This window comes from Salvelinus namaycush, chromosome 2, assembly GCF_016432855.1.
Source record: "Salvelinus namaycush isolate Seneca chromosome 2, SaNama_1.0, whole genome shotgun sequence".
NCBI lineage: Eukaryota > Metazoa > Chordata > Actinopteri > Salmoniformes > Salmonidae > Salvelinus > Salvelinus namaycush.
In genome coordinates, this window is record NC_052308.1 from 13,865,081 (window position 1) to 13,891,342 (window position 26,262).

The following is a 26,262-nucleotide window of genomic DNA, read 5'->3' on the forward strand; positions in this document are numbered from 1 at the left end:
TGCTAATTTCACAATATGGCATGTTGTAATGACATTCCAAAGCTTTCTGCAGAAGCAGCGTTCCTTACAAACCCCAAAGCACCAATCATGTATATTTATGTTGAAGTATTCTTTCTGTATGCAGTTTAAAGATGGACAGTCAGTCTATAGCCAATGGTAATAAAAAGTTAAACAATTTAATAACATCAAAACATCCACAAACATTCTTTAACATACAATAGCTATATTTGATGTATTTGTACAAAGATGCAATCGAAGGCGTTCATCATGGTAACATTTAGGTTAACTTTCAAACTTACTATGATTACTTTTTTGGAGTTGAATGGCATTGTCTACAATGACATGCAAGTTGTAATGAGCAAGGCTGTTCTAAGAACATGGGAACAACATTAATGCTTTAATTGGTATTTTGATGAGCTAGAATAGATCAAGTGGTAACTCGGTTGATAATTGTCTACATGTTATAGCGAGCACATAAAACCACTGAATCATAACCTCACTGTGGAAACAACAGAAGTACTTTCCTGTTATCAACTGAGAGTTCTCAGAGCCCTAGCCTTAGATCTTTTGGCATTTCATGTGATATAACTGAGGCATCCGTTTTGTATTGTTATTTTGTCATGTATAAAACCAGGAAATAAGTTGATGAACAGCCTTTGTACACATATTAAAATCATATTTAATGAATGCATTTCAAATATAAAATGCCAATATTTGCTTCAACTGAAACAGGCTGACATCATCTGCTCACATACACATGTAGTTTGCTAAATGATGACTGGGCATGAGAGATCTGGTAGTATAAGACAAGGATCAATGTGGACTGGAGATTTATTTTTCTTCCTTTTTACATTTGAATTGATTTCAAACAGTTGTTGCATTTGACAAAAAAATGCAAAAAGCCTCAAAGGTTTTCACTGATTTGCAGTAATATAAAACACTCCCACATACAATAATATATACACATTTGGAAATTATGCATTCTGTTACAGTTTGATAAAACAAACAGCTTTATAAAATGAAGATGGCAGTGCAGCTGACAATGACACATAACATTTGACATTGGATTGTGATTGGTACGGATTATGTCATCTACTTCCTTTATGTCCCCTCCCCTCCACCAGTCTAATGAAAGTGTTGTTCTAAGGATGGATGATGGACCGTGTTCAATTCTCTCACGCTGTGCTCTGATTGGTGGTTCCTTTGACTTCCATGGACACCTTCTTTTCTTTGCGACCTGCGTACTCGCCGATAAAGGAGCCATCCTCGTTGAACTGGATGTCCTCATCCCCATAGTCCACCAGGCTGTCCCCACTGTCCTCTGCTTTGATCTGTCCGCTCAGAGAGTGCTGGCTGCCCTTCAGTGGCTTCTCATCATTGTCACTGTGTCACAACATGACGGCACAAAGACAGGGGATTTCAAAACCACCTAATTTCACTCATGGCTTAACTCTATGGGCTTTATTGGTAAGAACAGGGACACAGGCGGGTTTGAACCCAAAGAGCTTAAATGAAGAGCTTCGGTGATTGGCAGCAATGTTTACCTCTGACTGACAGACGGATGAAAAATGATCAGATATGTGCACTAGTAAAGGGCACTCCTGTCAAGTGTACTTAAACCCTACATGTACAGTATATCAATGTATGTGACGATGAATGGGATAATTAAAAGAAGATGGGGTATTGATTTGGCTGTCAGGCTGATGCAGATGTTGACCGTGCACATGCTGCAGTCACAAGGTGCATTGTAACCCTGTCTGTATGGGGACAGATGCTCAGGCTGTAGTTTTCATTGAATTATTAAACAAGAGAGTGATCACATAAAGGCTTCATTGTGTAGACTAATGGTTTGGATTGGCATCATGATGGTCCTACATGGGAAATGATGGTGAAGTCAGGTGCTTCAGGGATCTGAGCATTTTTTGATTTTGGAGTAAAAATACAATAACAATGTGCTTTCCCATGGTCTGACATTGGGGGCCATATATTTTAGGGACCAGACGCAACACTCTACTTCACAACTTTACTGTGACCAAATGATGAAAGATGTCTAGGCTACTTCTGATTCATAACTCCAAGTTAGGTTCTGAGTGTGAGACTACTGATTGGAGTGAAGTGTGGGTCTCTGAGTTGCACTCTGTGAGTGTGATCTGAATCGGACCAGTGGAGGATTAATGAATTGAGCACAGATTTTACTGCCCCGGAGATGAGCTGCATTCAATTACACAGATTGGTTTTAGCCTCCTGCTGGGTTGTGATGTGGCCAGGCAGCCTTCCTTCATTGAGTTCCATTCAGAAACAAATAGTAACATCTGAACAATGAGGCTGTTACAGCTAATGACCTGAGCTCTACCACGACACATCTACCTAATAACAATGCACAATATAGGGTGATACCACATCAACATCACTGATGTGTAAACAACAACGGGGGTATTTGTTGCTGTTCACCACATCACGTTTAGAATACATGTTACTCAGCCCATCACATGTCTTGAACAGGGATGTCTGTGAAGGTCTGTGTTAAGCTCATGCATGTAGTGTTTTCTTTTTAAATCAGGAGAAATGCAGAGATAGAATTATACAATGTGATACAATTCAAAACAAAGTTAATATATGAGCTGATGTCTGAATTATTGATACAATGGCGGTTGGTGGTATGATTACCTGTATTCACAGAAGGTGTCATCATGGATACCCTGGGATTCTAGGTCTGGGTGAAGATCCTCTTTCTCCTTTACTGCTCGGAGAGAAAGATCAATGTTTAGGGTACCTTGAGTACAGTACACCATTCAATAAACAACTTTATACCATGTTAAAGACAAAGTAATGTTCTGCTAAAACGCCTTACAAGTTCTCACACATTCCTGTGTACAACATACTTAGTGCTTGATGTCAGCAACATTTACAATATGAGTAACAACTGAAACCTAATTTCAAAAGGGAAAGCTAACTATCAGTGAAAGTGCAGGAGGTAGTGTTTAATGAATGCAACACAGAACAAAGCCCTGGGATTTAGACTGTCTTTCTGATATGATAGGAGATTAGCTGAGCTGAACCTGGCGCTCAATAAGTGTATAAAGATGAAAGGTACTGTAAATGACCCCCTATCCCCCACAGACAGGACTGGCATTAAGATCCCCACCGCTGGCATGTGACCATAACGTTTACATATCTTCTGTGTATTCTGTGCATTCTATGTTTTGTTATTCAAATGCTGCATATTTCAAATATGCTGTATTTATTTAAATGTTATAAATATAAATGCATATGCTCCCATGAATTGAATTTCCCATTATACTGTAAATATCAGCATTGAAATGTTGAACAGTGGTGTGATGTATATTTCTACTACTAATAATATATCAGCTTAAATATGTCTATAATGGTGTCCAGAGTGATCATTTCTCTTTGGTAATAAAGACTATAAATGGTAATATAATTATGCCTAGTGCAGTGATTAGTTAGCATTCATAAGGTGCAATGTGTGTGTGTGTTTGTGTGTGTTTGAGTACCTACCGGAATATTTCCCTCCTTTATTTCTGTTGACAAAGCAGGCGATTAACACCAAGAGTGTGAGGAGAGCCACGACACACATCAGTCCGATGAACCAGCCCTGGGTAGAGATTCCTCCATGGATGCTTGCCAGACCTGAGGAGAGGAAACAACAACACTTTGACTCTGCCTTTCATGAGGACACTTGATTGAATGTTTACATCGACAAAGTCTATTGGATGCAGAAGCAGCAGGTGACGTTGAAATGGAAATGTACCAGTATTAATATTAAACAGCTAATCCCCTTGTCTAATTAATCAACTGAGGAGGCTGTTCAAATGGAATTCCTTTCACCAAGTCACAAAAAATATATAAAAAATCCTATTGACACAGAGAACCATGCATGATACCTTGAGACATGTTCAAGGACATTGGTGCACCTGCATACTTAATAAACCTTCAATTGGTTATGGTGATTATGTGTGTAGGGATTTGATTGGGGGGTGGGAGAGCTTTTTATTATTTTCCAATAGCATCCCTGCTCACTTTAGCCCTGGTCCTGATTACATATTCAAACATACTAGTATTATCAACCCAGTTGTTAGTCATAAGGCGCACAGTGTACACAGTCCCAAGCTCCAACCCCTCAATCACGTGGAAAGTCTTAGAGGAGTTAACTGCCTCAGAGATATTCCAGTTACCTTTACCTAGGTGCACAATCAGGGAGGGTTAGTACTCATGAGGGGGGAAGGGTTAAAGGGTTATTTACAGAGCGTTCGATGAAATAACACAGGACACAATTTCTAGCATGTAACGGTAGTACTGTATGGAGATGTCTCAGATATTACCAATACATTCAAAATCACCTTAAAAGTATATCGCTATAAAATATACTACAAATGGACAGAGAAGTAATGTGCTTACGCTTGTTCATATATGCAACATAAGACTCTGAATCCGTTTGTTCGTTTCCTGGAATTCAACTGATGTTTGCAAAGTTGTCACTAACTGAGGAACTAATATTCAACAGGGCTGGGACTGACAGACAGATGAGGGAGGAAGAGGGGATAAATGGCAGAACAGGGTTAGTAAAGGATTAAGGATAGTACAGATCACATTCACACACAAAAAACATGGATCTAAAGCTGGTCAGGGACTTGTTGATGAAGTCAATCCATTTGCTTATGCACATACAGTGCAGTATATGTAGCCTAACATATGTGTCTCATGCTTAATACTACTGGAGGATATAGAATGAAGGCTTATCAATAACTGGCACGTTTCCTGAATCACTTCTAATGAAATTGACAAAGGAAAAGGAAAGCCAAGGAAAGCCAGCAAAGCTGAATGGAAATCTGAAGAGAGTATGTATCCATTGAAACGTTCAGACGAAATGAACAATGCAAAACCCTGCTTATTGTCTTTGCATGTTCATTTTCTTAATACAACTGATTGCTATCGCTTTCAAATCACATAGATTGTGCTTCTCTCTACAACAGTATACATTTCGATGGAAATGTTAAATATCAGGGGTGAGCAGAAGTCCCTGCAGCTTAACTCATGTACACAGCGGTGCTGCATACATTAGACAATAACAGACTAATAAAGTCTCTGAAGACTGGCACTCCAGGAAATCAAAGAACCACTGCAGCTGGAGGGGGGGGGGGGGGGGTGAGAATAATGCACCACTTCAAATTGCAAGTTTCAAAAGAAAGGTTGCACAGCTTTGGTACGACCGGTCAACGGAAAACAATCCCCTTCATCTCCCTCAGGCAAACATGCAAATCTTCGACTGTGTCTCCTGCTCAGGTGTTTGCTCAGGTGATAATTCAGAACACAAGGACACCTGTGTCTGGGCTGCCCATCCCTGTGAGCACAAATGACACACCATGGGTAAAGCTGGTGTATGACTCTGTAACTATGGTAATTCCCATCATTTGCTTAGTATGATTATTCTAAGTGACAAAAAATATCCCAGGGCTTGGCGTGTCTGTCATTGCACTGCTCAGCCTGGTATTAAAGGCTGCAGAAAGCATCTGTTGCCACAGCAGGGAGCGCAGCCCTGGCCCTGCCACAACGCCTGCAAAATGGCTCTTCAAAGTCAGAGAGATTTTTTAAAGCTGAGCCCAGTACACTTAAATATTCTGATCTACAGCTATCAACAGTTTCCACTTATCCACTTATCTCAGTTTCCCCTAAATATCACCCTCTCTGTAAGAGCTCACACCTCCTGCTCCTCCTCCTCACTCGGCCTGACTAGGCCTACATTTCCTCCAGCTCAAATGTTGCTACTGTATGGACATTTGCTTGTCCAACAGCACTATTGTTGTTTACTCAGTTGAAGGTTAAATGGAAATGTCAGGTGATGGTTTGGTCAATATCTTGCTGTGTAAAGGAGGACTTTGGCCCAACAAATCAATTAGACATATTTGTCCTGTTTGAACTACACTCACACCTTCAGGTATGGAATAGATTATTTATTTAAGTAGGCAAGTCAGTTAAGAACAAATTCTTATTTACAATGACAGTATAGGAACAGTGGATTAACTGCCTGGTTCAGGGGCAGAACAACAGATTTTTACCTTGTCAGCTCAGGGATTCAATCTAGCAACCTTTCAGTTACTGGCCCAACGCTCTAACCACTAGGCTACCTGCCGCCCCTTAAAAAACAGGACTGTCTCTCAATGAGTTTGTTGAGATGTTTGCGGGACTTTAACTCAACATCAATGCTTAAGCTAGTTTTTATTGATTGAAGTTAAGCTCAAAATAGAGAAGAGTATTTTTATCATATGGTATCACTAAAGTTTAGTGTTTTCACTACAGGTGGCTGGTGGCACCTTAATTGGGGAGGACGGGCTCATAGTAATGGTAGGAATGGAATAATTGAATGGTATCAAACACATCAAACACATGGTTTCCATGTGCTTGATGCCATTCCATTCACTCCATTTCATCATTTATTATGAGCCATCATCCCCTCACCAGCCTCCTGTGGTTTTCACCTATGGCTATCATTGCCATATTGAACACAATTGGTTGTATGAATACCTATCTTGGAACGGGGGAACTTGGCCATGTGGGAGACTGTAGTGCTTGGACGTGAGGGCGAGGCAGACTGGCCTGAAAAGGAAGACACCTGGAGATTATTGGCTATTTTTTGAGTCAGGGAGCGGGAGCTACTGTCTACTAAAAATGTTAGTACGCTACACCTACGGGTATAGTGGACTGATATTAATTTCTAGTCTACAGATATGTCTCATATAACAACTAGTCTGGGTGGTTACTACTACAGAGCAAATTAAATCAAATCAAGCCTTATTTATACCGCACATTTCAGACAAGGAATGCAATGCAATGTATTTCACAGGAAAAAACTAATACAAAACAATAAAAACAAAGCTGAAATATTTACTACACAACAAACAAAAGAATGACAAAAAACTGAATGACTAAAAGCACTCTAAGGGGGAAAAAAACGTATGTGTTTTAAGATCTCTTTTAAATATGTCCACAGTTTCGGCCCACCTCAGGTTCTCTGGCAGGCTATTCCAGAGGCTGGGGGCATAATAACTAAAGGTATCCCCTCCATCCCTCTTGGTCCTAGGCTTTGGGATAGTTAAACAGCCAGTGCCAGAGGACCTGAGAGACCTACTGGGTACATAACTTAAAAGCATGTCTGACTTTTAATTGGGGTGCACAATCGTGGCTTGAGCAATGAATACCATCAAACAACTAGCAAATAAGGTCTAATGTGTGGTTAGAGGTGATCATTGGTAATGATTTATACTACAGGAAGGGACTTTTCCTCTGATGAAACAAAGACGTCATCATTTGAACTTTTGTTGACACTACAATATACAGCATATGCACGTCTGATAGCCTTCCTGTATGCTGTACCTAAAGCTTCATTTGAACCCTCTGTTTGTAATACGTGTGGCATTGAGCCTGATGTTGTTGGAACAAAAGTCAATATTAATTTACAGATTCACTAATGAGACTGGATTCATATGAATTTATAAACGGGATCCTCATTACCATTGCTACTGCAGAGAAACCCACAAACTTTGTCTGAAAACAGCGGAGTCTGTATTGGTCTACTAATGAACAGAGGCATCAGAGTGCTCAGCGCTGATGGCAAGGGCACGCAACAGAGAAGGGTAATTATTCACAGATGAGGGGAGTATCTGCATCATCTTAGTTCCTTATTTGTGTGAAATATGTGTCTTAATGGTTTCTGACATCAGACTTGTTTTCTAAACGCCTGCTTGACCTGGTCAACCATGCAGGCAACTGGGCCAGGAGCTGCTGTCTCCAAGATTCACCTCCCACCTGTATATCAGCCCTTTATCCATATTCATGCACTCACAGCTAGTCTATGTTAAAGAAACTGCATACAGTATAGCTTATAGAAATCATACTAACAGATATCAGAAGAATAGTCGTCAGAAATGGAATGCGAGAGCTACAGTATTACTCAAGTATCCACCAAGGATTTGATACAAATAATTAATGGATGACTCATGCAGAAATAAATCAATGTAGTTATTTCGCAGAGAATATACCTGTAGGGATGATTTACATCAGTGTTAGACTACATAAGTTGCTTTGTACTGCACATAAACAGAAATCTACATACTGACAGTGGATACCATTGTGGAAGCTGGTGAGGAGACGGAAGATAAAAAAGGAAAGCATTGCCAAGTAGATACATGTTTGGAAAGTGGTTTTAGCTTCCACACCACACAGTGAATGTATCATCAAGAAGATGGATACCCACCTGACGGGCATACATTATTATCAATTGCATAAGTTAAAAGCCTTATGTACTTCAGCATGGCACAGCAAGAACATGTGCTGACACCAACTGCAATATAAGCATGAAAAAGGTGCAAAATGTTTCCCTACATAAATGTGATGGGAGATCCAATCATGTAAATTAAGTAGATTACAACTCAGGGCCATCTCCGTCTTTCCTGAGTTTACAGGGTATATATTCAAAACAATATTACATTAGTCACTTTACCCCTATCTATACTGTATGTACAGAATGTATTCACAGGCCTTGACATTTTCCACATTTTGTTGTGTTACATCCTGAATTTAAAATGCATTAAAAATAACATTTTGTTACTGGCCTATACACAATACCCCATAACGTATTTGTAACGGCTGTCGTCGAATTGAGACCAAAGCGCAGCGTGGAAAGTGTTCATGATCTTTATTGTCAAGAATCACTCAAACAAACATAACGAATACAAAAACGAAAGCAAACAGTTCCATCAGGCACAGACACTAAACGGAAAACAACACCCCACAAAACCCAAACAGAAAATGACAACTATTATATGATCCCCAATCAGAGACAACGATAGACAGCTGCCTCTGATTAGGAACCACACTAGGCAAAAACAACAAAGAAATAGAAAACATAGATTCTCCCACCCGAGTCACACCCTGACCTAACCAAACATAGAGAATAAATAAGGATCTCTAAGGTCAGGGCGTGACAGTATTTCCATAAGTGGAAATACGTTTTTCTAAATGTTTTAAATTAATAAAAAATGAAAAGCTGAAATGTCTTGAGTCAATAAGTATTCAAGAACCCCTCTATTATGCAAGCCTAAATAAGTTCAGGAGTAAAAATTTGCTTAACAAGTCAAATAATAAGTAGCATGCTTTAAAAAAGCAGACATTGAATATCCCGTTGAGCATGGTGAAGTTATTAATTACAATTTGGATGGTTTATCAATACACCCAGTCACTACAAAGATACAGACGTCCTTCCTAACTTAGTAGCTGGAGAGGAAGGAAACCGCTCAGGGATTTCACTATGAGGCCAATCGTAACTTTGGAGCAGTTACAGAGTTTAATGTCTGTGATAGGAGAAAACTGAGGATGGATCAACGACATTGTAGTTACTCCACAATAATAACCTAATTGACAGAATGAAAAGAAGGACGCCTGAATACAAAGTGTTAATTTTGGGGCAAATACAATACAACACATTACTGAGTACTAGGGTTGAATGGCGGGAACGGTGGAAACCCGGGTATCGAGATTTACCAGGATTTTCCCTCCCAAAACCACTCTCTTTTCCCGGGATAACCGAGGAACCAGTAAAATATTATAAATGATGTTTATGAACAGCATGGCTTGAAATTGAACTATTCAATTATGTGCAATGTCTAAATCTGGCTTCTCTGCAGACTTTGCATGATGAATCAACACTCAGGTTGGGGACAGACAGCCCATCTCAGTATGGAGTGCAATTCACAATGCATGTAGACCTATCATCTCATCATGGTAACTTTTTTTCTTGTGACAGGTAGGCCTACATTTGCTCCAGCATAGCCTATACTACAGTGATATAAAGACTGAATGCACTTACTGACCGTATGTAATTTACTGTACCCATAATCATCTGGCTTTCGGGGGTCACCTTGTTTATTAATTGTTAATGTCACATCTGCTCCTGCCACACCCCCTAGTGGACATCCGGTGTCTCCTTGACCTGCAGCCACTTCTCCAGTACACTCTCTCTCTCCCTCCCTTTCTGTTTGTTTGTGATTGTGTGGTTGGAGACAGGTGTGCTGGAGCCAGAGCGGATCCTCACCAGCTGCAACCCGTTCCATAATCAAGATCTCTACAAATACTCAGTCCTGCCACTTCCACTCTGCCAGATCGTAATCTCTGCTCAGTCAGTTCATGATTCTAGCTATTTATGATTATTCAAGATCCTGTTACCCTGCTGTGTCTGTTTCCCTGCCTGACGCTGTTTATCCTCTCACTGCAGTTTTGCCGCTCTGACTCTGGCTCCTGTCTCCTGTTCCACATCTCACCCACCTGCTACCCTGTTCTGGATTCACCACACCACCACTCCTGTAACGGTCATCGTTGCATGAAGAAGGATCGGACCAAAGCGCAGCGTCGTAAGTGTTCATAATATTTATTAACACTGAACACAAGAACAAAATAACAAAGTGAGAAACGAAACCGAAACAGTCCTGTCAGGTGCAGAAAACACTAAACAGAAAATAACTACCCACAAAACACAGGTGGGAAAATGCTACCTAAGTATGGTTCCCAATCAGAGACAACGATAGACAGCTGTCCCTGATTGAGAACCATACCCGGCCAAAACAAAGAAGTACAACACATAGAAAAATGAACATAGAATGCCCACCCAAATCACACCCTTACCAAACCAAAATAGAGACATAAAAAGCTCTCTAAGGTCAGGGCGTGACACTCCATTGGATTCCTCTCCGGACCTGTTTACCCTGTTCCAACCCAGCTCACTCCAACCTCAGCCTCCTCATCTAGTTTCCTACCACTCATACGAGCTTCCCCAGATCTGCACTCCATATCTCCCTGTGTTACAATAAATACCTTGGTTCATTCATCCCTGTTTCTTGGTCTGAGTCTGCTCTTGGGTTCCCCTGTGCTGCTCCGCCTAACAGTAAAGTTTTGTAGTTTTTTAATTTGCAGCTGCAGAGTTTTATAATAGCCTATCACTTGAATGTCATTGCTTTAAATCAGTGCACATGTGAGCACTCTCTCAGTCTTCCTCTCTCTCCATTAACACCATTCAAATGGCATCCAACATAGACAATCCTGTTCTAGATTGATATATAGCCTATATATAGATGTCCTAGCCTACCTCTTTCAGGTAAGAAATTCAATGCAGTACTAGCCTTATATTTAGCTAATGTATGATGGGTTATGCATTATAAGCTTCTAACGTATAGCCTCTGTCTCTTGCACAATACCTAAGCACCTGTGCTCCGCTGGCCTCTCTCCTTAACAAACGCTCCTTAGCTCTTGGAGTCCCATGCAGGAAAAGCTAGACTAGAATAGCCTGCTGGACTTTTTTTTTCTTATACCAATAGACTATTCGAAGAGGGACGTAAAATCTTTTTGCTGAATGTTAAATACAGCAGCCAATAGAACTCACGGATAGTTTGAAAGAGCGAATACGCTATGGCGGTAGGCTATAGCAATTATTTATTCAGACACATAACCATTCAATGTTTGTGATGAGAAATTAAAGCCTTCTGCATCTAATTCTAGTTCTATATTACTCAAGGATTTCATTAGAATGATGAAGATAAGGACAACGAAACATATTTCTATTAACTGTTGAAAGTGAGGAAGGAACAAAGCAACAATAGAGAAAGAGGAGGTAAGCTAATAACATTAGGGGAAATATTATGAAAGGTATATATACTACTTTTACAAACAGGCTCTATTATATTTCAACGTTATAATCAAATTTGCTAGCCTATACTTGTAACTTTGTAGGCTGCATGTGCTGCACCAGAATCACATGTTCTCTTCTGCTTTATCATGGTTTGAAAGATGTGCGTAATTCCAGTCCATATAATACAATACAGTAAAACAGTTCACACTCAAAAATATTGGCCTACTGGAGCTAGATTAATTTATTTACCCAAGATAGCATACAGCTAGCTACATCTATGGGCTTTTATGTTTTTCTGTTGAGCATAATGTGCAGTAGCCTACACATGTATTGGATAAAGGCACAATTATTTGGTATTTTTTGGGCTTGTGCTCATTAAATGTTGTTAATGTATTTAATATATGGTTCATCAGGGTCAGGTAGCATCAGGTTTGAATTTTCATGCTGATCAAAGCTCTAATCAAATCCAGACATATTTTATGCTTTATAACGCTTTTGAATGACACTTCCGGTTTGGCGGGAACATTTGTAAAATACCAGGAAAATATTCAACTCTACTGAGTCCTACTCTCCATATTTTCAAGCATAGTGGTGGCTGAATCATGTTATGGGTATGCTTCTAATGGTTAAGGACTGGGGAGTTTTTCAGGATAAAAAAATAAAAATAGAATAGAGCTAATCACAGGCAAGATCCTAGAGGAAAACATGGTTCAGTCTGCTTTTCAGCAGACACTGGGAGATGAATTCATCTTTCAGCAGGACATTAACTTCTCTAGGATAGGATAGCATTTTCACGTTTGGATGAAAAGCATACCCAAATCCAACTGCCAGCTACTCATCTCCAGAAGAAAAGATATGCATATTATTAGTAGATTTGGATAGAAAACACTCTGAAGTTTCCAAAACTGTTTGAATCATGTCTGTGAGTATAACAGCACTTATTTGGCAGGCGAAACCCCGAGGACAAACCATTCAGATTTTATTTTTTTTGAGGTCACTCTCTTTTCAATGAATTTTCATTGGGAATCCAGATTTCTAAGGGACCTTATTGCAGTTCCCACCGCTTCCACTGGATGTCAACAGTCTTTAGAAATTGGTTGAGGGTTTTTCCTTTGTGTAATGAAGAAGTACAGCGCGTGACCAGAAAGAGGCGCGTGACCAGAAAGCTAGCTACAGTTTGTTTTAACTTCTTATGGCTGCAGGGGCAGTATTGAGTAGCCGGATAAAAGGTGCCCATTTCAAACGACCTCGTACTCAATTCTTGCTCGTACAATATGCATATTATTATTACTATTGGATAGAAAACACTCTCTAGTTTCTAAAACCGTTTGAATTATATCTGTGAGTAAAACAGAACTCCTTTTGCAGCAAACTTCCTGTCAGAAAGTGAAAAATCTGAAATCGATGCTCTGTTCTAGGACCTGCCTATAAATGTGCTTGATGTATATGAGTATACATGCACTTCATACGCCTTCCACTAGATGTCCCATAGGCTGTGAGAGGTGAAATGGGGTTTCTAGGTGTTTCTATGGTGAAAAGAGAGCTCTTGGAATGACATGACCCCAGAATTCCTCTGTCCAGGAAGCGCATAGAGGTCACCGGTAATGGCTTCTGAAAAGCAATCGTTATAGACGTGTTATATCTCCGGCTTTGATTTTATTTGATAAATGTGATCATATCATCGTAAAGTATGTTTTTTCAATATAGTTTCATCAGATTATTGAAATGTTTTCGGGAGTTTAGGCGTCTTGCGTTCTCTGGGTATGGTGAAGTTGGAGAGCTTTGCGCCACTTGGCTAGTTAGCTTGCTAATTCGAGAGGGAAGAAGGCTGTTCTAAAACCAAACAACGATTGTTCTGGACAAAGGACACCCTTGTACAACATTCTGATGGAAGATCATCAAAAGTAGGACCCATTTTATGATGATATTTCATATATCTGTCGGAATATGTTGACAATTATTTATTTAGTTATTTTTAGAATTCTAACACGGCGATTTCATTAAGAACTAATGTATCTATCATTTCCTATACAACATGTATTTTTTAGTAAAGTATATGAATAGTTTTTTGGTCAGAATAGGTGAGTGTCATAAAAATATCCGGACATTCTAGGAAAAAGATGCTACGTTAGCACAATGTATAACCACGTATTTCAGCTCTAAATATGCACATTTTCGAACAAAAAAGAAGTGTATTGTATAACCTGATGTTATAGGACTGTCATCTGATGAAGCTTATCAAGGTTAGTCAAAAATTATATATCTTTTGCTGGTTTGTTACGATCGCTAACTTTTGCTGCGGGTAAATGGCTTGTGTTTCTGGCTATTGTGGTAAGCTAATATAACGCTATATTGTGTTTTCGCTGTAAAACACTTAAGAAATCGGAAATATTGGCTGGATTCACAAGATGCTTGTCTTTCATTTGCTGTACACTATGTATTTTTCAGAAATGTTTTATGATGAGTATTTAGGTATTTGACGTTGGTGTCTGTAATTATTCTGGCTGCTTTCGGTGCAATTTCTGATTGTAGCTGCAATGTAAACTATGATTTATACCTGAAATATGCACATTTTTCGAACAAAACATAGATTTATTGAATAACATGTTATAAGACTGTCATCTGATGAAGTTGTTTGTTGGTTAGTTTGGTTGGTTCTTGGTTAGTTTGGTTGGTTTTGTGCATGCTACCTGTGCTGTGAAAAATGTTAGTGCTTTTTTGTATTTGGTGGTGAGCTAACATAAATATACGTGCTGTTTTCGCTGTAAAACATTTTAAAAATCGGACATGTTGGCTGGATTCACAAGATGTGTACCTTTCATTTGCTGTATTGGACTTGTTAATGTGTGAAAGTTAAATATTTCTAAAAAATATCTTTTGAATTTCGCGCCCTGCACTTGAGCTGGCTGTTGTCATAAGTGTACCGACACCGGGCTGCAGCCAGAAGAAGTTAATCCTCTATTGAACACAGATCATCGCGTCTTCAATTTTATCGATTATTTACGTAAAAAAATACCTAAAGTTGTATTACAAAAGTAGTTTGAAATGTTTTGGCAAAGTTTACAGGTAGCCTTTGAGATATTTTGTAGTCACGTTGCTCAAGTTGGAACCGGTGATTTTCTGGATCAAACGCGCCAAATAAATTGATATTTTGGTTATGTATTGATGGAATTAATCAAACAAAAGGACCATTTGTGATGTTTATGGGACATATTGGAGTGCCAACAACAGAAGCTCGTCAAAGGTAAGGCATGAATTCTATTTTATTTCTGCGTTTTGTGTCGCGCCTGCAGGGTTGAAATATGCTTCTCTCTCTTTGTTTACTCTGTTGCTATCCTCAGATAATAGCATTGTTTGCTTTCGCCGAAAAGCCTATTTGAATTCTGACATGTTGGCTGGATTCACAACCAGTGTAGCTTTAATTTGGTATCTTTCATGTGTGATTTAATGAAAGTTAGATTTTTATAGTAATTTATTTGAATTTGGCGCTCTGCATTTTTACTGGCTTTTGGCCAAGTGGGACGTTAGCGTCCCACATATCCCAGAGAAGTTAAACTAAAACACAAGGCCAAATCTACACTGGAGTTCCTCACCAAGCAGACAGTTAATGTTCCTGCCTGGCCGAGTTACAGTTTTGACTTAAATTTACCAAAAATATATGGCAAGACCTGAAAATGGTTGTCTAGCAATGATGTCTAGCAACAAAATGTAGAATAACTCAAGGGGTATGAATACTTTCTGAAGGCAATGCATCTACCTCAATTACCTCATATCCCTGCACATTGACTTGGTACTGGGACCCCGTGTATATAGCCAAGTTATTGTTACTTCATTGTGTATTTACTCCTTGTGTTATTATTCTCTCTGCAATGTTGGGAAGGGCCCGTAAGTTAGCATTTCACTATTAGTCTACACCTGTTATTTACAAAGCACGTGACAAATAAAACATAATTTGATTTGACATTACTCCCACACTCGGAGAAAGCATATTTATTTTGATTTCCTACCATAATGGTGTTTTGTTTAGTAAATCAATCTAAACATGCATTCTTGCATTTCATTAATCCCAGAAGCCTGCTTACTGTGTTTGATTGAAAAGGATGCTATGTTTTGTTAACCATTTATTTCAATTTACAAGCCCTTACGATTAGAGAGTATCCAAATCAATTATTACTATTGTTAGACAGAGGCTATGTGTGATGTGGCACCACAGTGCAGACCCTACATTACACATTCAAGTGCACTTGCTTATTTTCATTAGATTCTAATCATCTTTGACTGGTGTCACCCCCTTATCTCCACTCCCAAAGACTCAGTTGAATTGAGCTTGGCCTGGTTCCGACAGAGTACATCTACCACTCCACTGAAGTAGAACTGACATAGAATTCATAAGATGAAAATGTTGTCATATGCATGAGCCAAACATTGCAATGGCAATCTACTTACCTTACCAATTCCTATATAATTATACAATACGATGCAGAAAATGTGCATTTTCCCTTGCTGAAGGCAATTCTCTTTTCAAGCCATTTGTTTCATAGCTCGCTTTCTCCTTCAAATCAATAAGCATTTGCTCTTTTATGACAATGATGAATGAAACCCCTTCTCACACCCTTATGATATTGTTTACCCACAAACATTACTTAGATGGAGATATGAAAAGCCTGGCAGTCGGAGCCAATATCATAGTCCCTGAAATTCAATGAGCTAATACATTACTGAAATGGCTTGGTCATCTACAGTGTACAGGCTTGGTCATTTACGGTGTACAGGCTTGGTCATTTACAGAGTACATCATCCCTCTAATACAAAGTCCTGCTACCACGTCTTGCTATTTTCTCCAACAATACACCCATACCCCCCTTCCATTCTCAAAGGATTCCCTCCAGTATCCCCCTGCCACAACTCGGCCTGTGTGACTTACGTGCTTCAGGCGTGGTGGTGCTCTCCTTGCTGACCCAGGGCCCACAGCCCACCCTGGTGCAGGGGCGCAGGTAGAACTTGTATCTGCTGATGGCCTCCAGGTTCTGCAGGACCCACGTGGTGATGTCAGGGTTGCTTATGTCCACAGTCTGCAGGACACCCACCTCCTCTGTGTCGTTGACTAAACACACACAGAGACGCGATTAAACGTGTCTTCATGTATTTAAAAAAATATATATATATTTCACCTTTATTTAACCAGGTAGGCTAGTTGAGAACAAGTTCTCATTTACAACTGCGAAAGGATAGCAGTGTGAACAGACAACAACACAGAGTTACACATGGAGTAAACAATAAACAAGTCAATAACACAGTAGGGAAAAAAATGAGTCTATATACATTGTGTGCAAAAGGCATGAGGAGGTAGGCAATAAATAGGCCATAGGAGCGAATAATTACAATTTAGCAGATTAACGCTGGAGTGATAAATCATCAGATGATCATATGCAAGTAGAGATACTGGTGTGCAGAAGAGCAGAAAAAGTAAATGAATAAAAACAGTAAGGGGATGAGGTAGGTAAATTGGGTGGGCTGTTTACAGATGGACTATGTACAGCTGCAGTGATCGGTTAGCTGCTCAGATAGCAGATGTTTAAAGTTGGTGAGGGAAATAAAAGTCTCCAACTTCAGCGATTTTTGCAATTCGTTCCAGTCACAGGCAGCAGAGAACTGGAAGGAAAGGCGGCCAAATGAGGTGTTGGCTTTTGGGATGATCAGTGAGACATACCTGCTGGAGCGCGTGCTACGGGGGGGGTGATGTTATCGTGAACTGAGATAAGGCGGAGCTTTACCTAGCATGGACTTATAGATGACCTGGAGCCAGTGGGTCTGGCGACGAATATGTAGTGAGGGCCAGCCGACTAGAGCATACAGGTCGCAGTGGTGGGTGGTATAAGGTGTTTTAGTAACAAAACGGATGGCACTATGATAAACTGCATCTAGTTTGCTGAGTAGAGTATTGGAAGCTATTTTGTAGATGACATCGCCGAAGTCGAGGACCGGTAGGATAGTCAGTTTTACTAGGGTAAGTTTGGCGGCGTGAGTGAAGGAGGCTTTGTTGCGAAATAGAAAGCCGATTCTTGATTTGATTTTGGATTGGAGATGTTAAATATGAGTCTGGAAGGAGAGTTTACAGTCTAGCCAGACACCTAGGTATTTATAGATGTCCACATATTCTAGGTCGGAACCGTCCAGGGTGGTGATGCTAGTCGGGCGGGTGGGTGCAGGCAGCGAACGGTTGAAAAGCATGCATTTGGTTTTACTAGCGTTTAAGAGCAGTTGGAGGCCACGGAAGGAGTGTTGTATGGCATTGAAGCTCGTTTGGAGGTTGGATAGCACAGTGTCCAAGGAAGGGCCAGAAGTATACAGAATGGTGTCGTCTGCGTAGAGGTGGATCAGGGAATCGCCCGCAGCAAGAGCAACATCATTGATATATACAGAGAAAAGAGTCGGCCCGAGAACCCTGTGGTACCCCCATAGAGACTGCCAGAGGACCGGACAACATGCCCTCTGATTTGACACACTGAACTCTGTCTGCAAAGTAGTTGGTGAACCAGGCAAGGCAGTCATCAGAAAAACCGAGGCTACTGAGTCTGCCGATAAGAATATGGTGATTGACAGAGTCGAAAGCCTTGGCCAGGTCGATGAAGACGGCTGCACAGTACTGTCTTTTATCGATGGCGGTTATGATATCATTTAGTACCTTGAGCGTGGCTGAGGTGCACCCGTGACCGGCTCGGAAACCGGATTGCACAGCGGAGAAGGTACGGTGGGATTCGAGATGGTCAGTGATCTGTTTATTAACTTGGCTTTCGAAGACCTTAGATAGGCAGGGCAGGATGGATATAGGTCTGTAACAGTTTGGGTCCAGGGTGTCTCCCCCTTTGTAGAGGGGGATGACCGCGGCAGCTTTCCAATCCTTGGGGATCTCAGACGATATGAGAGGTTGAACAGGCTGGTAATAGGGGTTGCGACAATGGCGGCGGATAGTTTCAGAAATAGAGGGTCTAGATTGTCAAGCCCAGATGATTTGTATGGGTCCTGGTTTTGCAGCTCTTTCAGAACATCTGCTATCTGGATTTGGGTAAAGGAGAAGCTGGGGACGCTTGGGCGAGTAGCTGCGGGGGGGGGCGGAGCTGTTGGCCGAGGTTGGAGTAGCCAGGTGGAAGGCATGGCCAGCCGTTGAGAAATGCTTGTTGAAGTTTTCGATTATCATGGATTTATCGGTGGTGACCGTGTTACCTAGCCTCAGTGCAGTGGGCAGCTGGGAGGAGGTGCTCTTGTTCTCCATGGACTTTACAGGGTCCCAGAACCTTTTGGAGTTAGAGCTACAGGATGCAAATTTGTGCTTGAAAAAGCTAGCCTTTGCTTTCCTGACTGACTGCGTGTATTGGTTCCTGACTTCCCTGAACAGTTGCATATCGCGGGGACTATTCGATGCTATTGCAGTCCGCCACAGGATGTTTTTGTGCTGGTCGAGGGCAGTCAGGTCTGGAGTGAACCAAGGGCTATATCTGTTCTTAGTTCTGCATTTTTTGAACGGGGCATGCTTATCTAAGATGGTGAGGAAGTTACCTTTAAAGAATGACCAGGCATCCTCAACTGACGGGATGAGGTCAATATCCTTCCAGGATACCCGGGCCAGGTCAATTAGAAAGGCCTGCTCGCAGAAGTGTTTTAGGGAGCGTTTGACAGTGATGAGGGGTGGTCGTTTGACCGCGGACCCGTAGCGAATACAGGCAATGAGGCAGTGATCGCTGAGATCCTGATTGAAGACAGCAGAGGTGTATTTGGAGGGCAAGTTGGTCAGGATAATGTCTATGAGGGTGCCCATGTTTACAGATTTAGGGTTGTACCTGGTGGGTTCCTTGATGATTTGTGTGAGATTGAGGGCATCTAGCTTAGAATGTAGGACTGCCGGGGTGTTAAGCATATCCCAGTTTAGGTCACCTAACAGAACAAACTTTTAAGCTCGATGGGGGGCGATCAATTCACAAATGGTGTCCAGGGCACAGCTGGGAGCTGAGGGGGGTCGGTAGCAGGCGGCAACAGTGAGAGACTTATTTCTGGAGAGATTAATTTTTAAAATTATAAGTTCGAACTGTTTGGGTATGGACCTGGAAAGTATGACATTACTTTGCAGGCTATCTCTGCAGTAGATTGAAACTCCTCCCCCTTTGGCAGTTCTATCTTGACGGAAAATGTTATAGTTGGATATGGAAATTTCAGAATTTTTGGTGGCCTTCCTAAGCCAGGATTCAGACACGGCAAGGACATCAGGGTTGGCAGAGTGTGCTAAAGCAGTGAGTAAAACAAACTTAGGGAGGAGGCTTCTGATGTTGACATGCATGAAACCAATGTTTTTTTGATCACAGAAGTCAACAAATGAGGGTGCCTGGGGACATGCAGGGCCTGGGTTTACCTCCACGTCACCCGAGGAACAGAGGAGGAGTAGCTAAAGGCTATAGGCTATCAAAACTGGTCGCCTAGAGCGTTGGGGACAAAGAATAAAAGGAGCAGATTTCATGGCGTGGTAGAATAGATTCAGGGCATAATGGGCAGACGGGTATGGTGGGGTGCGGGTACAGCGGAGGTAAGCCCAGGCACCGGGTGATGATAAGAGAGATTGTATCTCTGGACATGCTGGTTATAATGGGTGAGGTCACCGCATGTGTGGGTGGTGGGACAAAGGAGCTGTCAGAGGTATGAAGACTGGAACTAGGGGCTCCATTATAAACTAAAACAATGATAACTAACCTGAACAACAGTATACAAGGCATATTGACATTTGAGAGAGACATACAGCAAGGCATAAAGCAATCGCAGGTATTGATTGGGAGAGCTAGCTAAGACAACAGGTGAGACAGCAACAGCTAATCAGCTAACACAACAACAGCAGGTAAAATGGTGATGACTAGGCAGAGAGGGTCGGAATAACTACACCCTGAGCCTGAGTTCGCGGCTGGGGCCGACAGATAAAAAAAATAAACAGAATGGAGTACTGTGAATTAATGGACAGTCCAGTAGGCATCAGCTATGTAGCCAAGTGATCATAGTGTCCAGGGGGCAGCAGTAGATGGAACAGGGAAGCCGCGGAGTAGTCGCCACTACGCTAGCACGCGGGTGACACGGCGTTTAAAGTTAGTAGCCCGGGGCTAGTAGGAGCGTCTGCTCCGACAGAGGCCGGTTGAAGGCACAGCGGATGGAGTATTCGTCGGCAGACCAGTCGTGGTGGTGCGGCGGGGCGCCGTGTCGACAGAGGATCCAAACCAGATGGCGAAAGAGGTATTGTAGAATTTAGTTTGCTAGCCGGGAGATGCGCCTGGCTCACGGCTAACTGGTGCTAGCTTCGGGGCAGGGGCGTTAGCCACTAGCTAGCTGTGAAGATCAGAAGTGGTGGTCCAGGGATTTACGGCAGGAATCCGGCGTTGTAGTGGAGAGAGAGGCTAAAAAACAGGGCTGGTATCTGTGCAGAAGGTAAAAGCCGCTAGCAGTGGCTAACAATGACTAAATAGCTTGTAGCTAATTAGCTTCTGGTGGTTCTTGAATGTGTTCTAAAATAAAAAATAATAGCGATTCCGTATCACATTGGGTGAGGCAGGTTACCGGAAGGTATAATCGAATTAAAATGAAATTAAAATGGAAAATACTGAATACTGTCTCAGCCTCCAGTATTTATGCTGCAGTAGTTTATGTGTCGGGGGGCTAGGGTCAGTTGGTTATATCTGGAGTACTTCTCCTGTCTTATCCAGTGTCCTGTGTGAATTTAAGTATGCTCTCTCTAATTCTCTCCTTCTCTCTTTCTTTCTCTCTCTCGGAGGACCTGAGCCCTAGGACCATACGTCAGGACTACCGGGCATGATGACTCCTTGCTGTCCCCAGTCCATCTGGCCTTGCTGCTGTTCCAGTTTCAACTGTTCTGCCTGCGGTTATGGAACCCCTACCTGTCCCAGACCTGCTGTTTTCAACTCTTAATGATCGGCTATGAAAAGCCAACTGACATTTATTCCTGATTATTATTTGACCATGCTTGTCATTTATGAACATTTTGAACATCTTGGCCATGTTCTGTTATAATCTCCACCCGGCACAGCCAGAAGAGGACTGGCCACCCCTCATAGCCTGGTTCCTCTCTAGGTTTCTTCCTAGGTTTTGGCCTTTCTAGGGAGTTTTTCCTAGCCACCGTGCTTCTACGCCTGCATTGCTTGCTGTTTGGGGTTTTAGGCTGGGTTTCTGTACAGCACTTCGAGATATTAGCTGATGTACGAAGGGCTATATAAAATAAACTTCATTTGAAAAGAGTGAAAATAATATTGAAATATATACAAAAAAAGAAGAAAAATACAAAAGTACACGAGAGGACGAACAAAAACACATCTTCACTGCTACGCCATCTTGGATCTATTAATGAACACAAAGGATCTCTCTGATACAGAAGGACAAAATAAGCATTTGATTGATCATTTGAAAAGGACACTCATAATATGTTGTGGGTTTGGTAGATATAGGACCACATTGTGTGAGAATGTAATCATGGGTTGCATGTTTCGTCACAATTTTGTTTTGAATGTTTGTTTTGGACTGATGGCCAACAGCATTCTACTCAATGTATTGTCAATGAGCGCTGATAAAGATTGAATCAAAAGTGCATTAGAGTGGCTTAGAAATACAATGTCATTCAATAGGAGGCAAATAATTACAAGGAAAACCTTTTTAATCATTTTGATGTTGCCAGATTGACTTTAGACGCAGTATAACGTTAGCTAGTTAGCTAAGATTGAGGGGAGGACACCAGATTTTAGCTAGCTACTGTTAGCATTGCTAGCTATTCTTGACAAACTTTGCTAGCTAATGACAACATTTCCATCTGTCTAAAGTAAATTTGATGACATGATAATGCTGGCAAAGTTGTTTCCTACTGAACATTTGACTACTTTAGCAATGTCATCGTATTTCCAGGCACTATAGTGTAATTTAGACTAAACAGTCGTTAGCCTCCATCCAGAATGACTGGGCTTATCACGACTTTAGGACACTACTATTCACAACAATGGCATGACACTTCCGAGTGAAGAAGGTGCAACCTATGAACAACATCTGATTTGCATTGTTAGTTGGTTCTTCCTTCCCTAGAGATGAAATCAGCCATTAATGTAACAGTGTAGGTCCTGTGAAACCTGTGAAATATTAAGTTAGCAAATAACCTCTAAGAAGCTGGGCTCAGCCCTGGAACAGTTTTGCAGCAGCCTTTCAATTCCTCTGCTGCTTCCTCTGGTGCATTATCTTTTCCATTAACATCACTTCCTTCAAAACCCCTCACTTCAAAAGAGTCCATCAGCTTTATCATGATTGCATAATGAAATGAAAACACTTCCTCTTGAACTTCCTCTTGAATTTGCAGACGTGTTGCTGTGCGTTTTGTTGCTGTGCGTTTTGTTGCCAACTTTACTTTGCTAGCTGACAACTTTACGTTTTTTTTTTTTCTTTTTAATTACCGTTTATATTTTTAGTTTTTCCATCGCAACTTTTTTCCCTCATTCAACTTCAACTTTTTCACTCCGGACGCTTTATCTGGACATGGTTCGTCAGCACCTTCAACAGCCGAAGCTAAGTAGTAACATTAACATGATGTCTTCTAAGTCTTGTCTTGCAGTCGCTGTACTCATAATATACAGGAGAACGATCGCCTTACGGCGAGGATAGCTGTGCTGCAAGCCCAGCTTCAGACGCAATCGTTAGGCAAGGGTAATTTCAGTGTAGGAAAGGAAGAAACAGCGTCTGTGCCACCAGTAAGTACAGATACTAACGTTAGTATAAACCCCCCCGCACAGTCCCCGCAGCCGGACAACTTTCTCATGGCTTCTGGAGGGAAATGCTGTTGGAATGCTCAACTGGTGTCGCTCATTCAGCCGACAGAAACTTTCAACCGGTTTTCCCCATTATGTAGCGAGTCGGAGTCTGAGGCTGAGTCTTCTCTTGTCTCTACTCCTCCCGCTACGGGGTCTGAGACGCCGAAGGCTCCAACCATTAGCTCTGACAAATTGAAAACCCTAGTCATTGGCGACTCCATTACCCGCAGTATTAGACTTAAAACGAATCACCCAGCGATCATACACTGTTTACCAGGGGGCAGGGCTACCGACGTTAAGGCTAATCTAAAGATGGTGCTGGCTAAAGCTAAATCTGGCGAGTGTAGAGAGTATAGAGATATTGTTATCAACGATGTTAGGATGAAAAAGTCAGAGGTCACCAAGTGCAACATAGCTTCAGCGTGTAAATCAGCTAGAAAGATGTGTCGGCATCGAGTAATTGTCTCTGGCCCCCTCCCAGTTAGGGGGAGTGACGAGCTCTACAGCAGAGTTTCACAACTCAATCGCTGGTTGAAAACTGTTTTCTGCCCCTCCCAAAAGATAGAATTTGTAGATAATTGGCCCTCTTTCTGGGACTCACCCACAAACAGGACCAAGCCTGACCTGCTGAGGAGTGACGGACTCCATCCTAGCTGGAGGGGTGCTCTCATCTTATCTACCAACATAGACAGGGCTCTAACTCCTCTAGCTCCACAATGAAATAGGGTGCAGGCCAGGCAGCAGGCTGTTAGCCAACCTGCCAGCTTAGTGGAGTCTGCCACTAGCATAGTCAGTGTAGTCAGCTCAGCCATCCCCATTGAGACTGTGTCTGTGCCTCGACCTAGGTTGGGCAAAACTAAACATGGCGGTGTTCGCCTTAGCAATCTTATTAGGATAAAGACCTCCTCCATTCCTGCCATTATTGAAAGAGATCATGATACCTCACATCTCAAAATAGGGTTACTTAATGTTAGATCCCTCACTTCAAAGGCAGTCATAGTCAATGAACTAATCACTGATCATAATCTTGATGTGATTGGCCTGACTGAAACATGGCTTAAGCCTGATGAATTTACTGTGTTAAATGAGGCCTCACCTCCTGGTTACACTAGTGACCATATCCCCCGTGCATCCCGCAAAGGCGGAGGTGTTGCTAACATTTACGATAGCAAATTTCAATTTACCAAAAAAAAAATGACGTTTTCGTCTTTTGAGCTTCTAGTCATGAAATCTATGCAGCCTACTCAATCACTTTTTATAGCTACTGTTTACAGGCCTCCTGGGCCATATACAGCGTTCCTCTCTGAGTTCCCTGAATTCCTATCAGACCTTGTAGTCATAGCAGATCATATTCTAATTTTTGGTGATTTTAATATCCATATGGAGAAGTCCACAGACCCACTCCAAAAGTCTTTCGGAGCCATCATCGACTCAGTGGGTTTTGTCCAACATGTCTCTGGACCTACTCACTGCCACAGTCATACTCTGGACCTAGTTTTGTCCCATGGAATAAATGTTGTAGATCTTAATGTTTTTCCACATAATCCTGGACTATCGGACCACCATTTTATTACGTTTGCAATCGCAACAAATAATCTGCTCAGACCCCAACCAAGGAGCATCAAAAGTCGTGCTATAAATTCTCAGACAACACAAAAATTCCTTGATGCCCTTCCAGACTCCTTCTGCCTACCCAAGGACGTCAGAGGACAAAAATCAGTTAACCACTTAACTGAGGAACTCAATTTAACCTTGCGCAATACCCTAGATGCAGTTGCACCCCTAAAAACGAAAAACATTTGTCATAAGAAACTAGCTCCCTGGTATACAGAAAATACCCGAGCTTTGAAGCAAGCTTCCAGAAAATTGGAACGGAAATGGCGCCACACCAAACTGGAAGTCTTCCGACTAGCTTGGAAAGACAGTACCGTGCAGTACCGAAGAGCCCTCACTGCTGCTCGATCATCCTACTTTTCCAACTTAATCGAGGAAAATAAGAACAATCCAAAGTTTCTTTTTGATACTGTTGCAAAGCTAACTAAAAAGCAGCATTCCCCAAGAGAGGATGGCTTTCACTTCAGCAGTAATAAATTCATGAACTTCTTTGAGGAAAAGATCATGACCATTAGAAAGCAAATTACGGACTCCTCTTTGAATCTGCGTATTCCCCCAGGGCTTAGCTGTCCTGGATCTGCAGAGCTCTGCCAGGGCCTGGGATCGGGTGAGACACTTAAGTGTTTTAGTACTATATCTCTTGACACAATGATGAAAATAATCATGGCCTCTAAACCTTCAAGCTGCATACTGGATGCTATTCCTACTAAACTACTGAAAGAGCTGCTTCCTGTGCTTGGCCCTCCTATGTTGAACATAATAAACAACTCTCTATCCACCGGATGTGTACCAAACTCACTAAAAGTGGCAGTAATAAAGCCTCTCTTGAAAAAGCCAAACCTTGACCCGGAAAATATAAAAAACTATCGGCCTATATCGAATCTTCCATTCCTCTCAAAAATTTTAGAAAAAGCTGTTGCGCAGCAACTCACTGCCTTCCTGAAGACAAACAATGTATACGGAATGCTTCAGTCTGGTTTTAGACCCCATCATAGCACTGAGACTGCACTTGTGAAGGTGGTAAATGACCTTTTAATGGCGTCAGACCGAGGCTCTGCATCTGTCCTCGTGCTACTAGACCTTAGTGCTGCCTTTGACACCATCGATCACCACATTCTTTTG

At 41.6% G+C, this 26,262-nt stretch overlaps 1 protein-coding gene across 1 annotated transcript in view; it reads right to left on the reverse strand.

Annotated features, from left to right (window-relative positions):
- Positions 1–201: 201 nt before the first annotated feature.
- The window catches only part of LOC120059281 (neural cell adhesion molecule L1-like protein), a 109,004-nt gene continuing 82,943 nt past the window's right edge, over positions 202–26,262 (reverse strand). Inside the window, exons 23-26 of the mRNA XM_039008218.1 lie at positions 16,620–16,799; positions 3,520–3,651; positions 2,668–2,740; positions 202–1,383 (exon numbers count right to left, since the gene is read on the reverse strand). Coding sequence (XP_038864146.1) covers positions 1,176–1,383; positions 2,668–2,740; positions 3,520–3,651; positions 16,620–16,799 — 593 coding nt within the window. The 3' untranslated portion in view covers positions 202–1,175. The remainder of the gene's footprint in view (positions 1,384–2,667; positions 2,741–3,519; positions 3,652–16,619; positions 16,800–26,262) is intronic.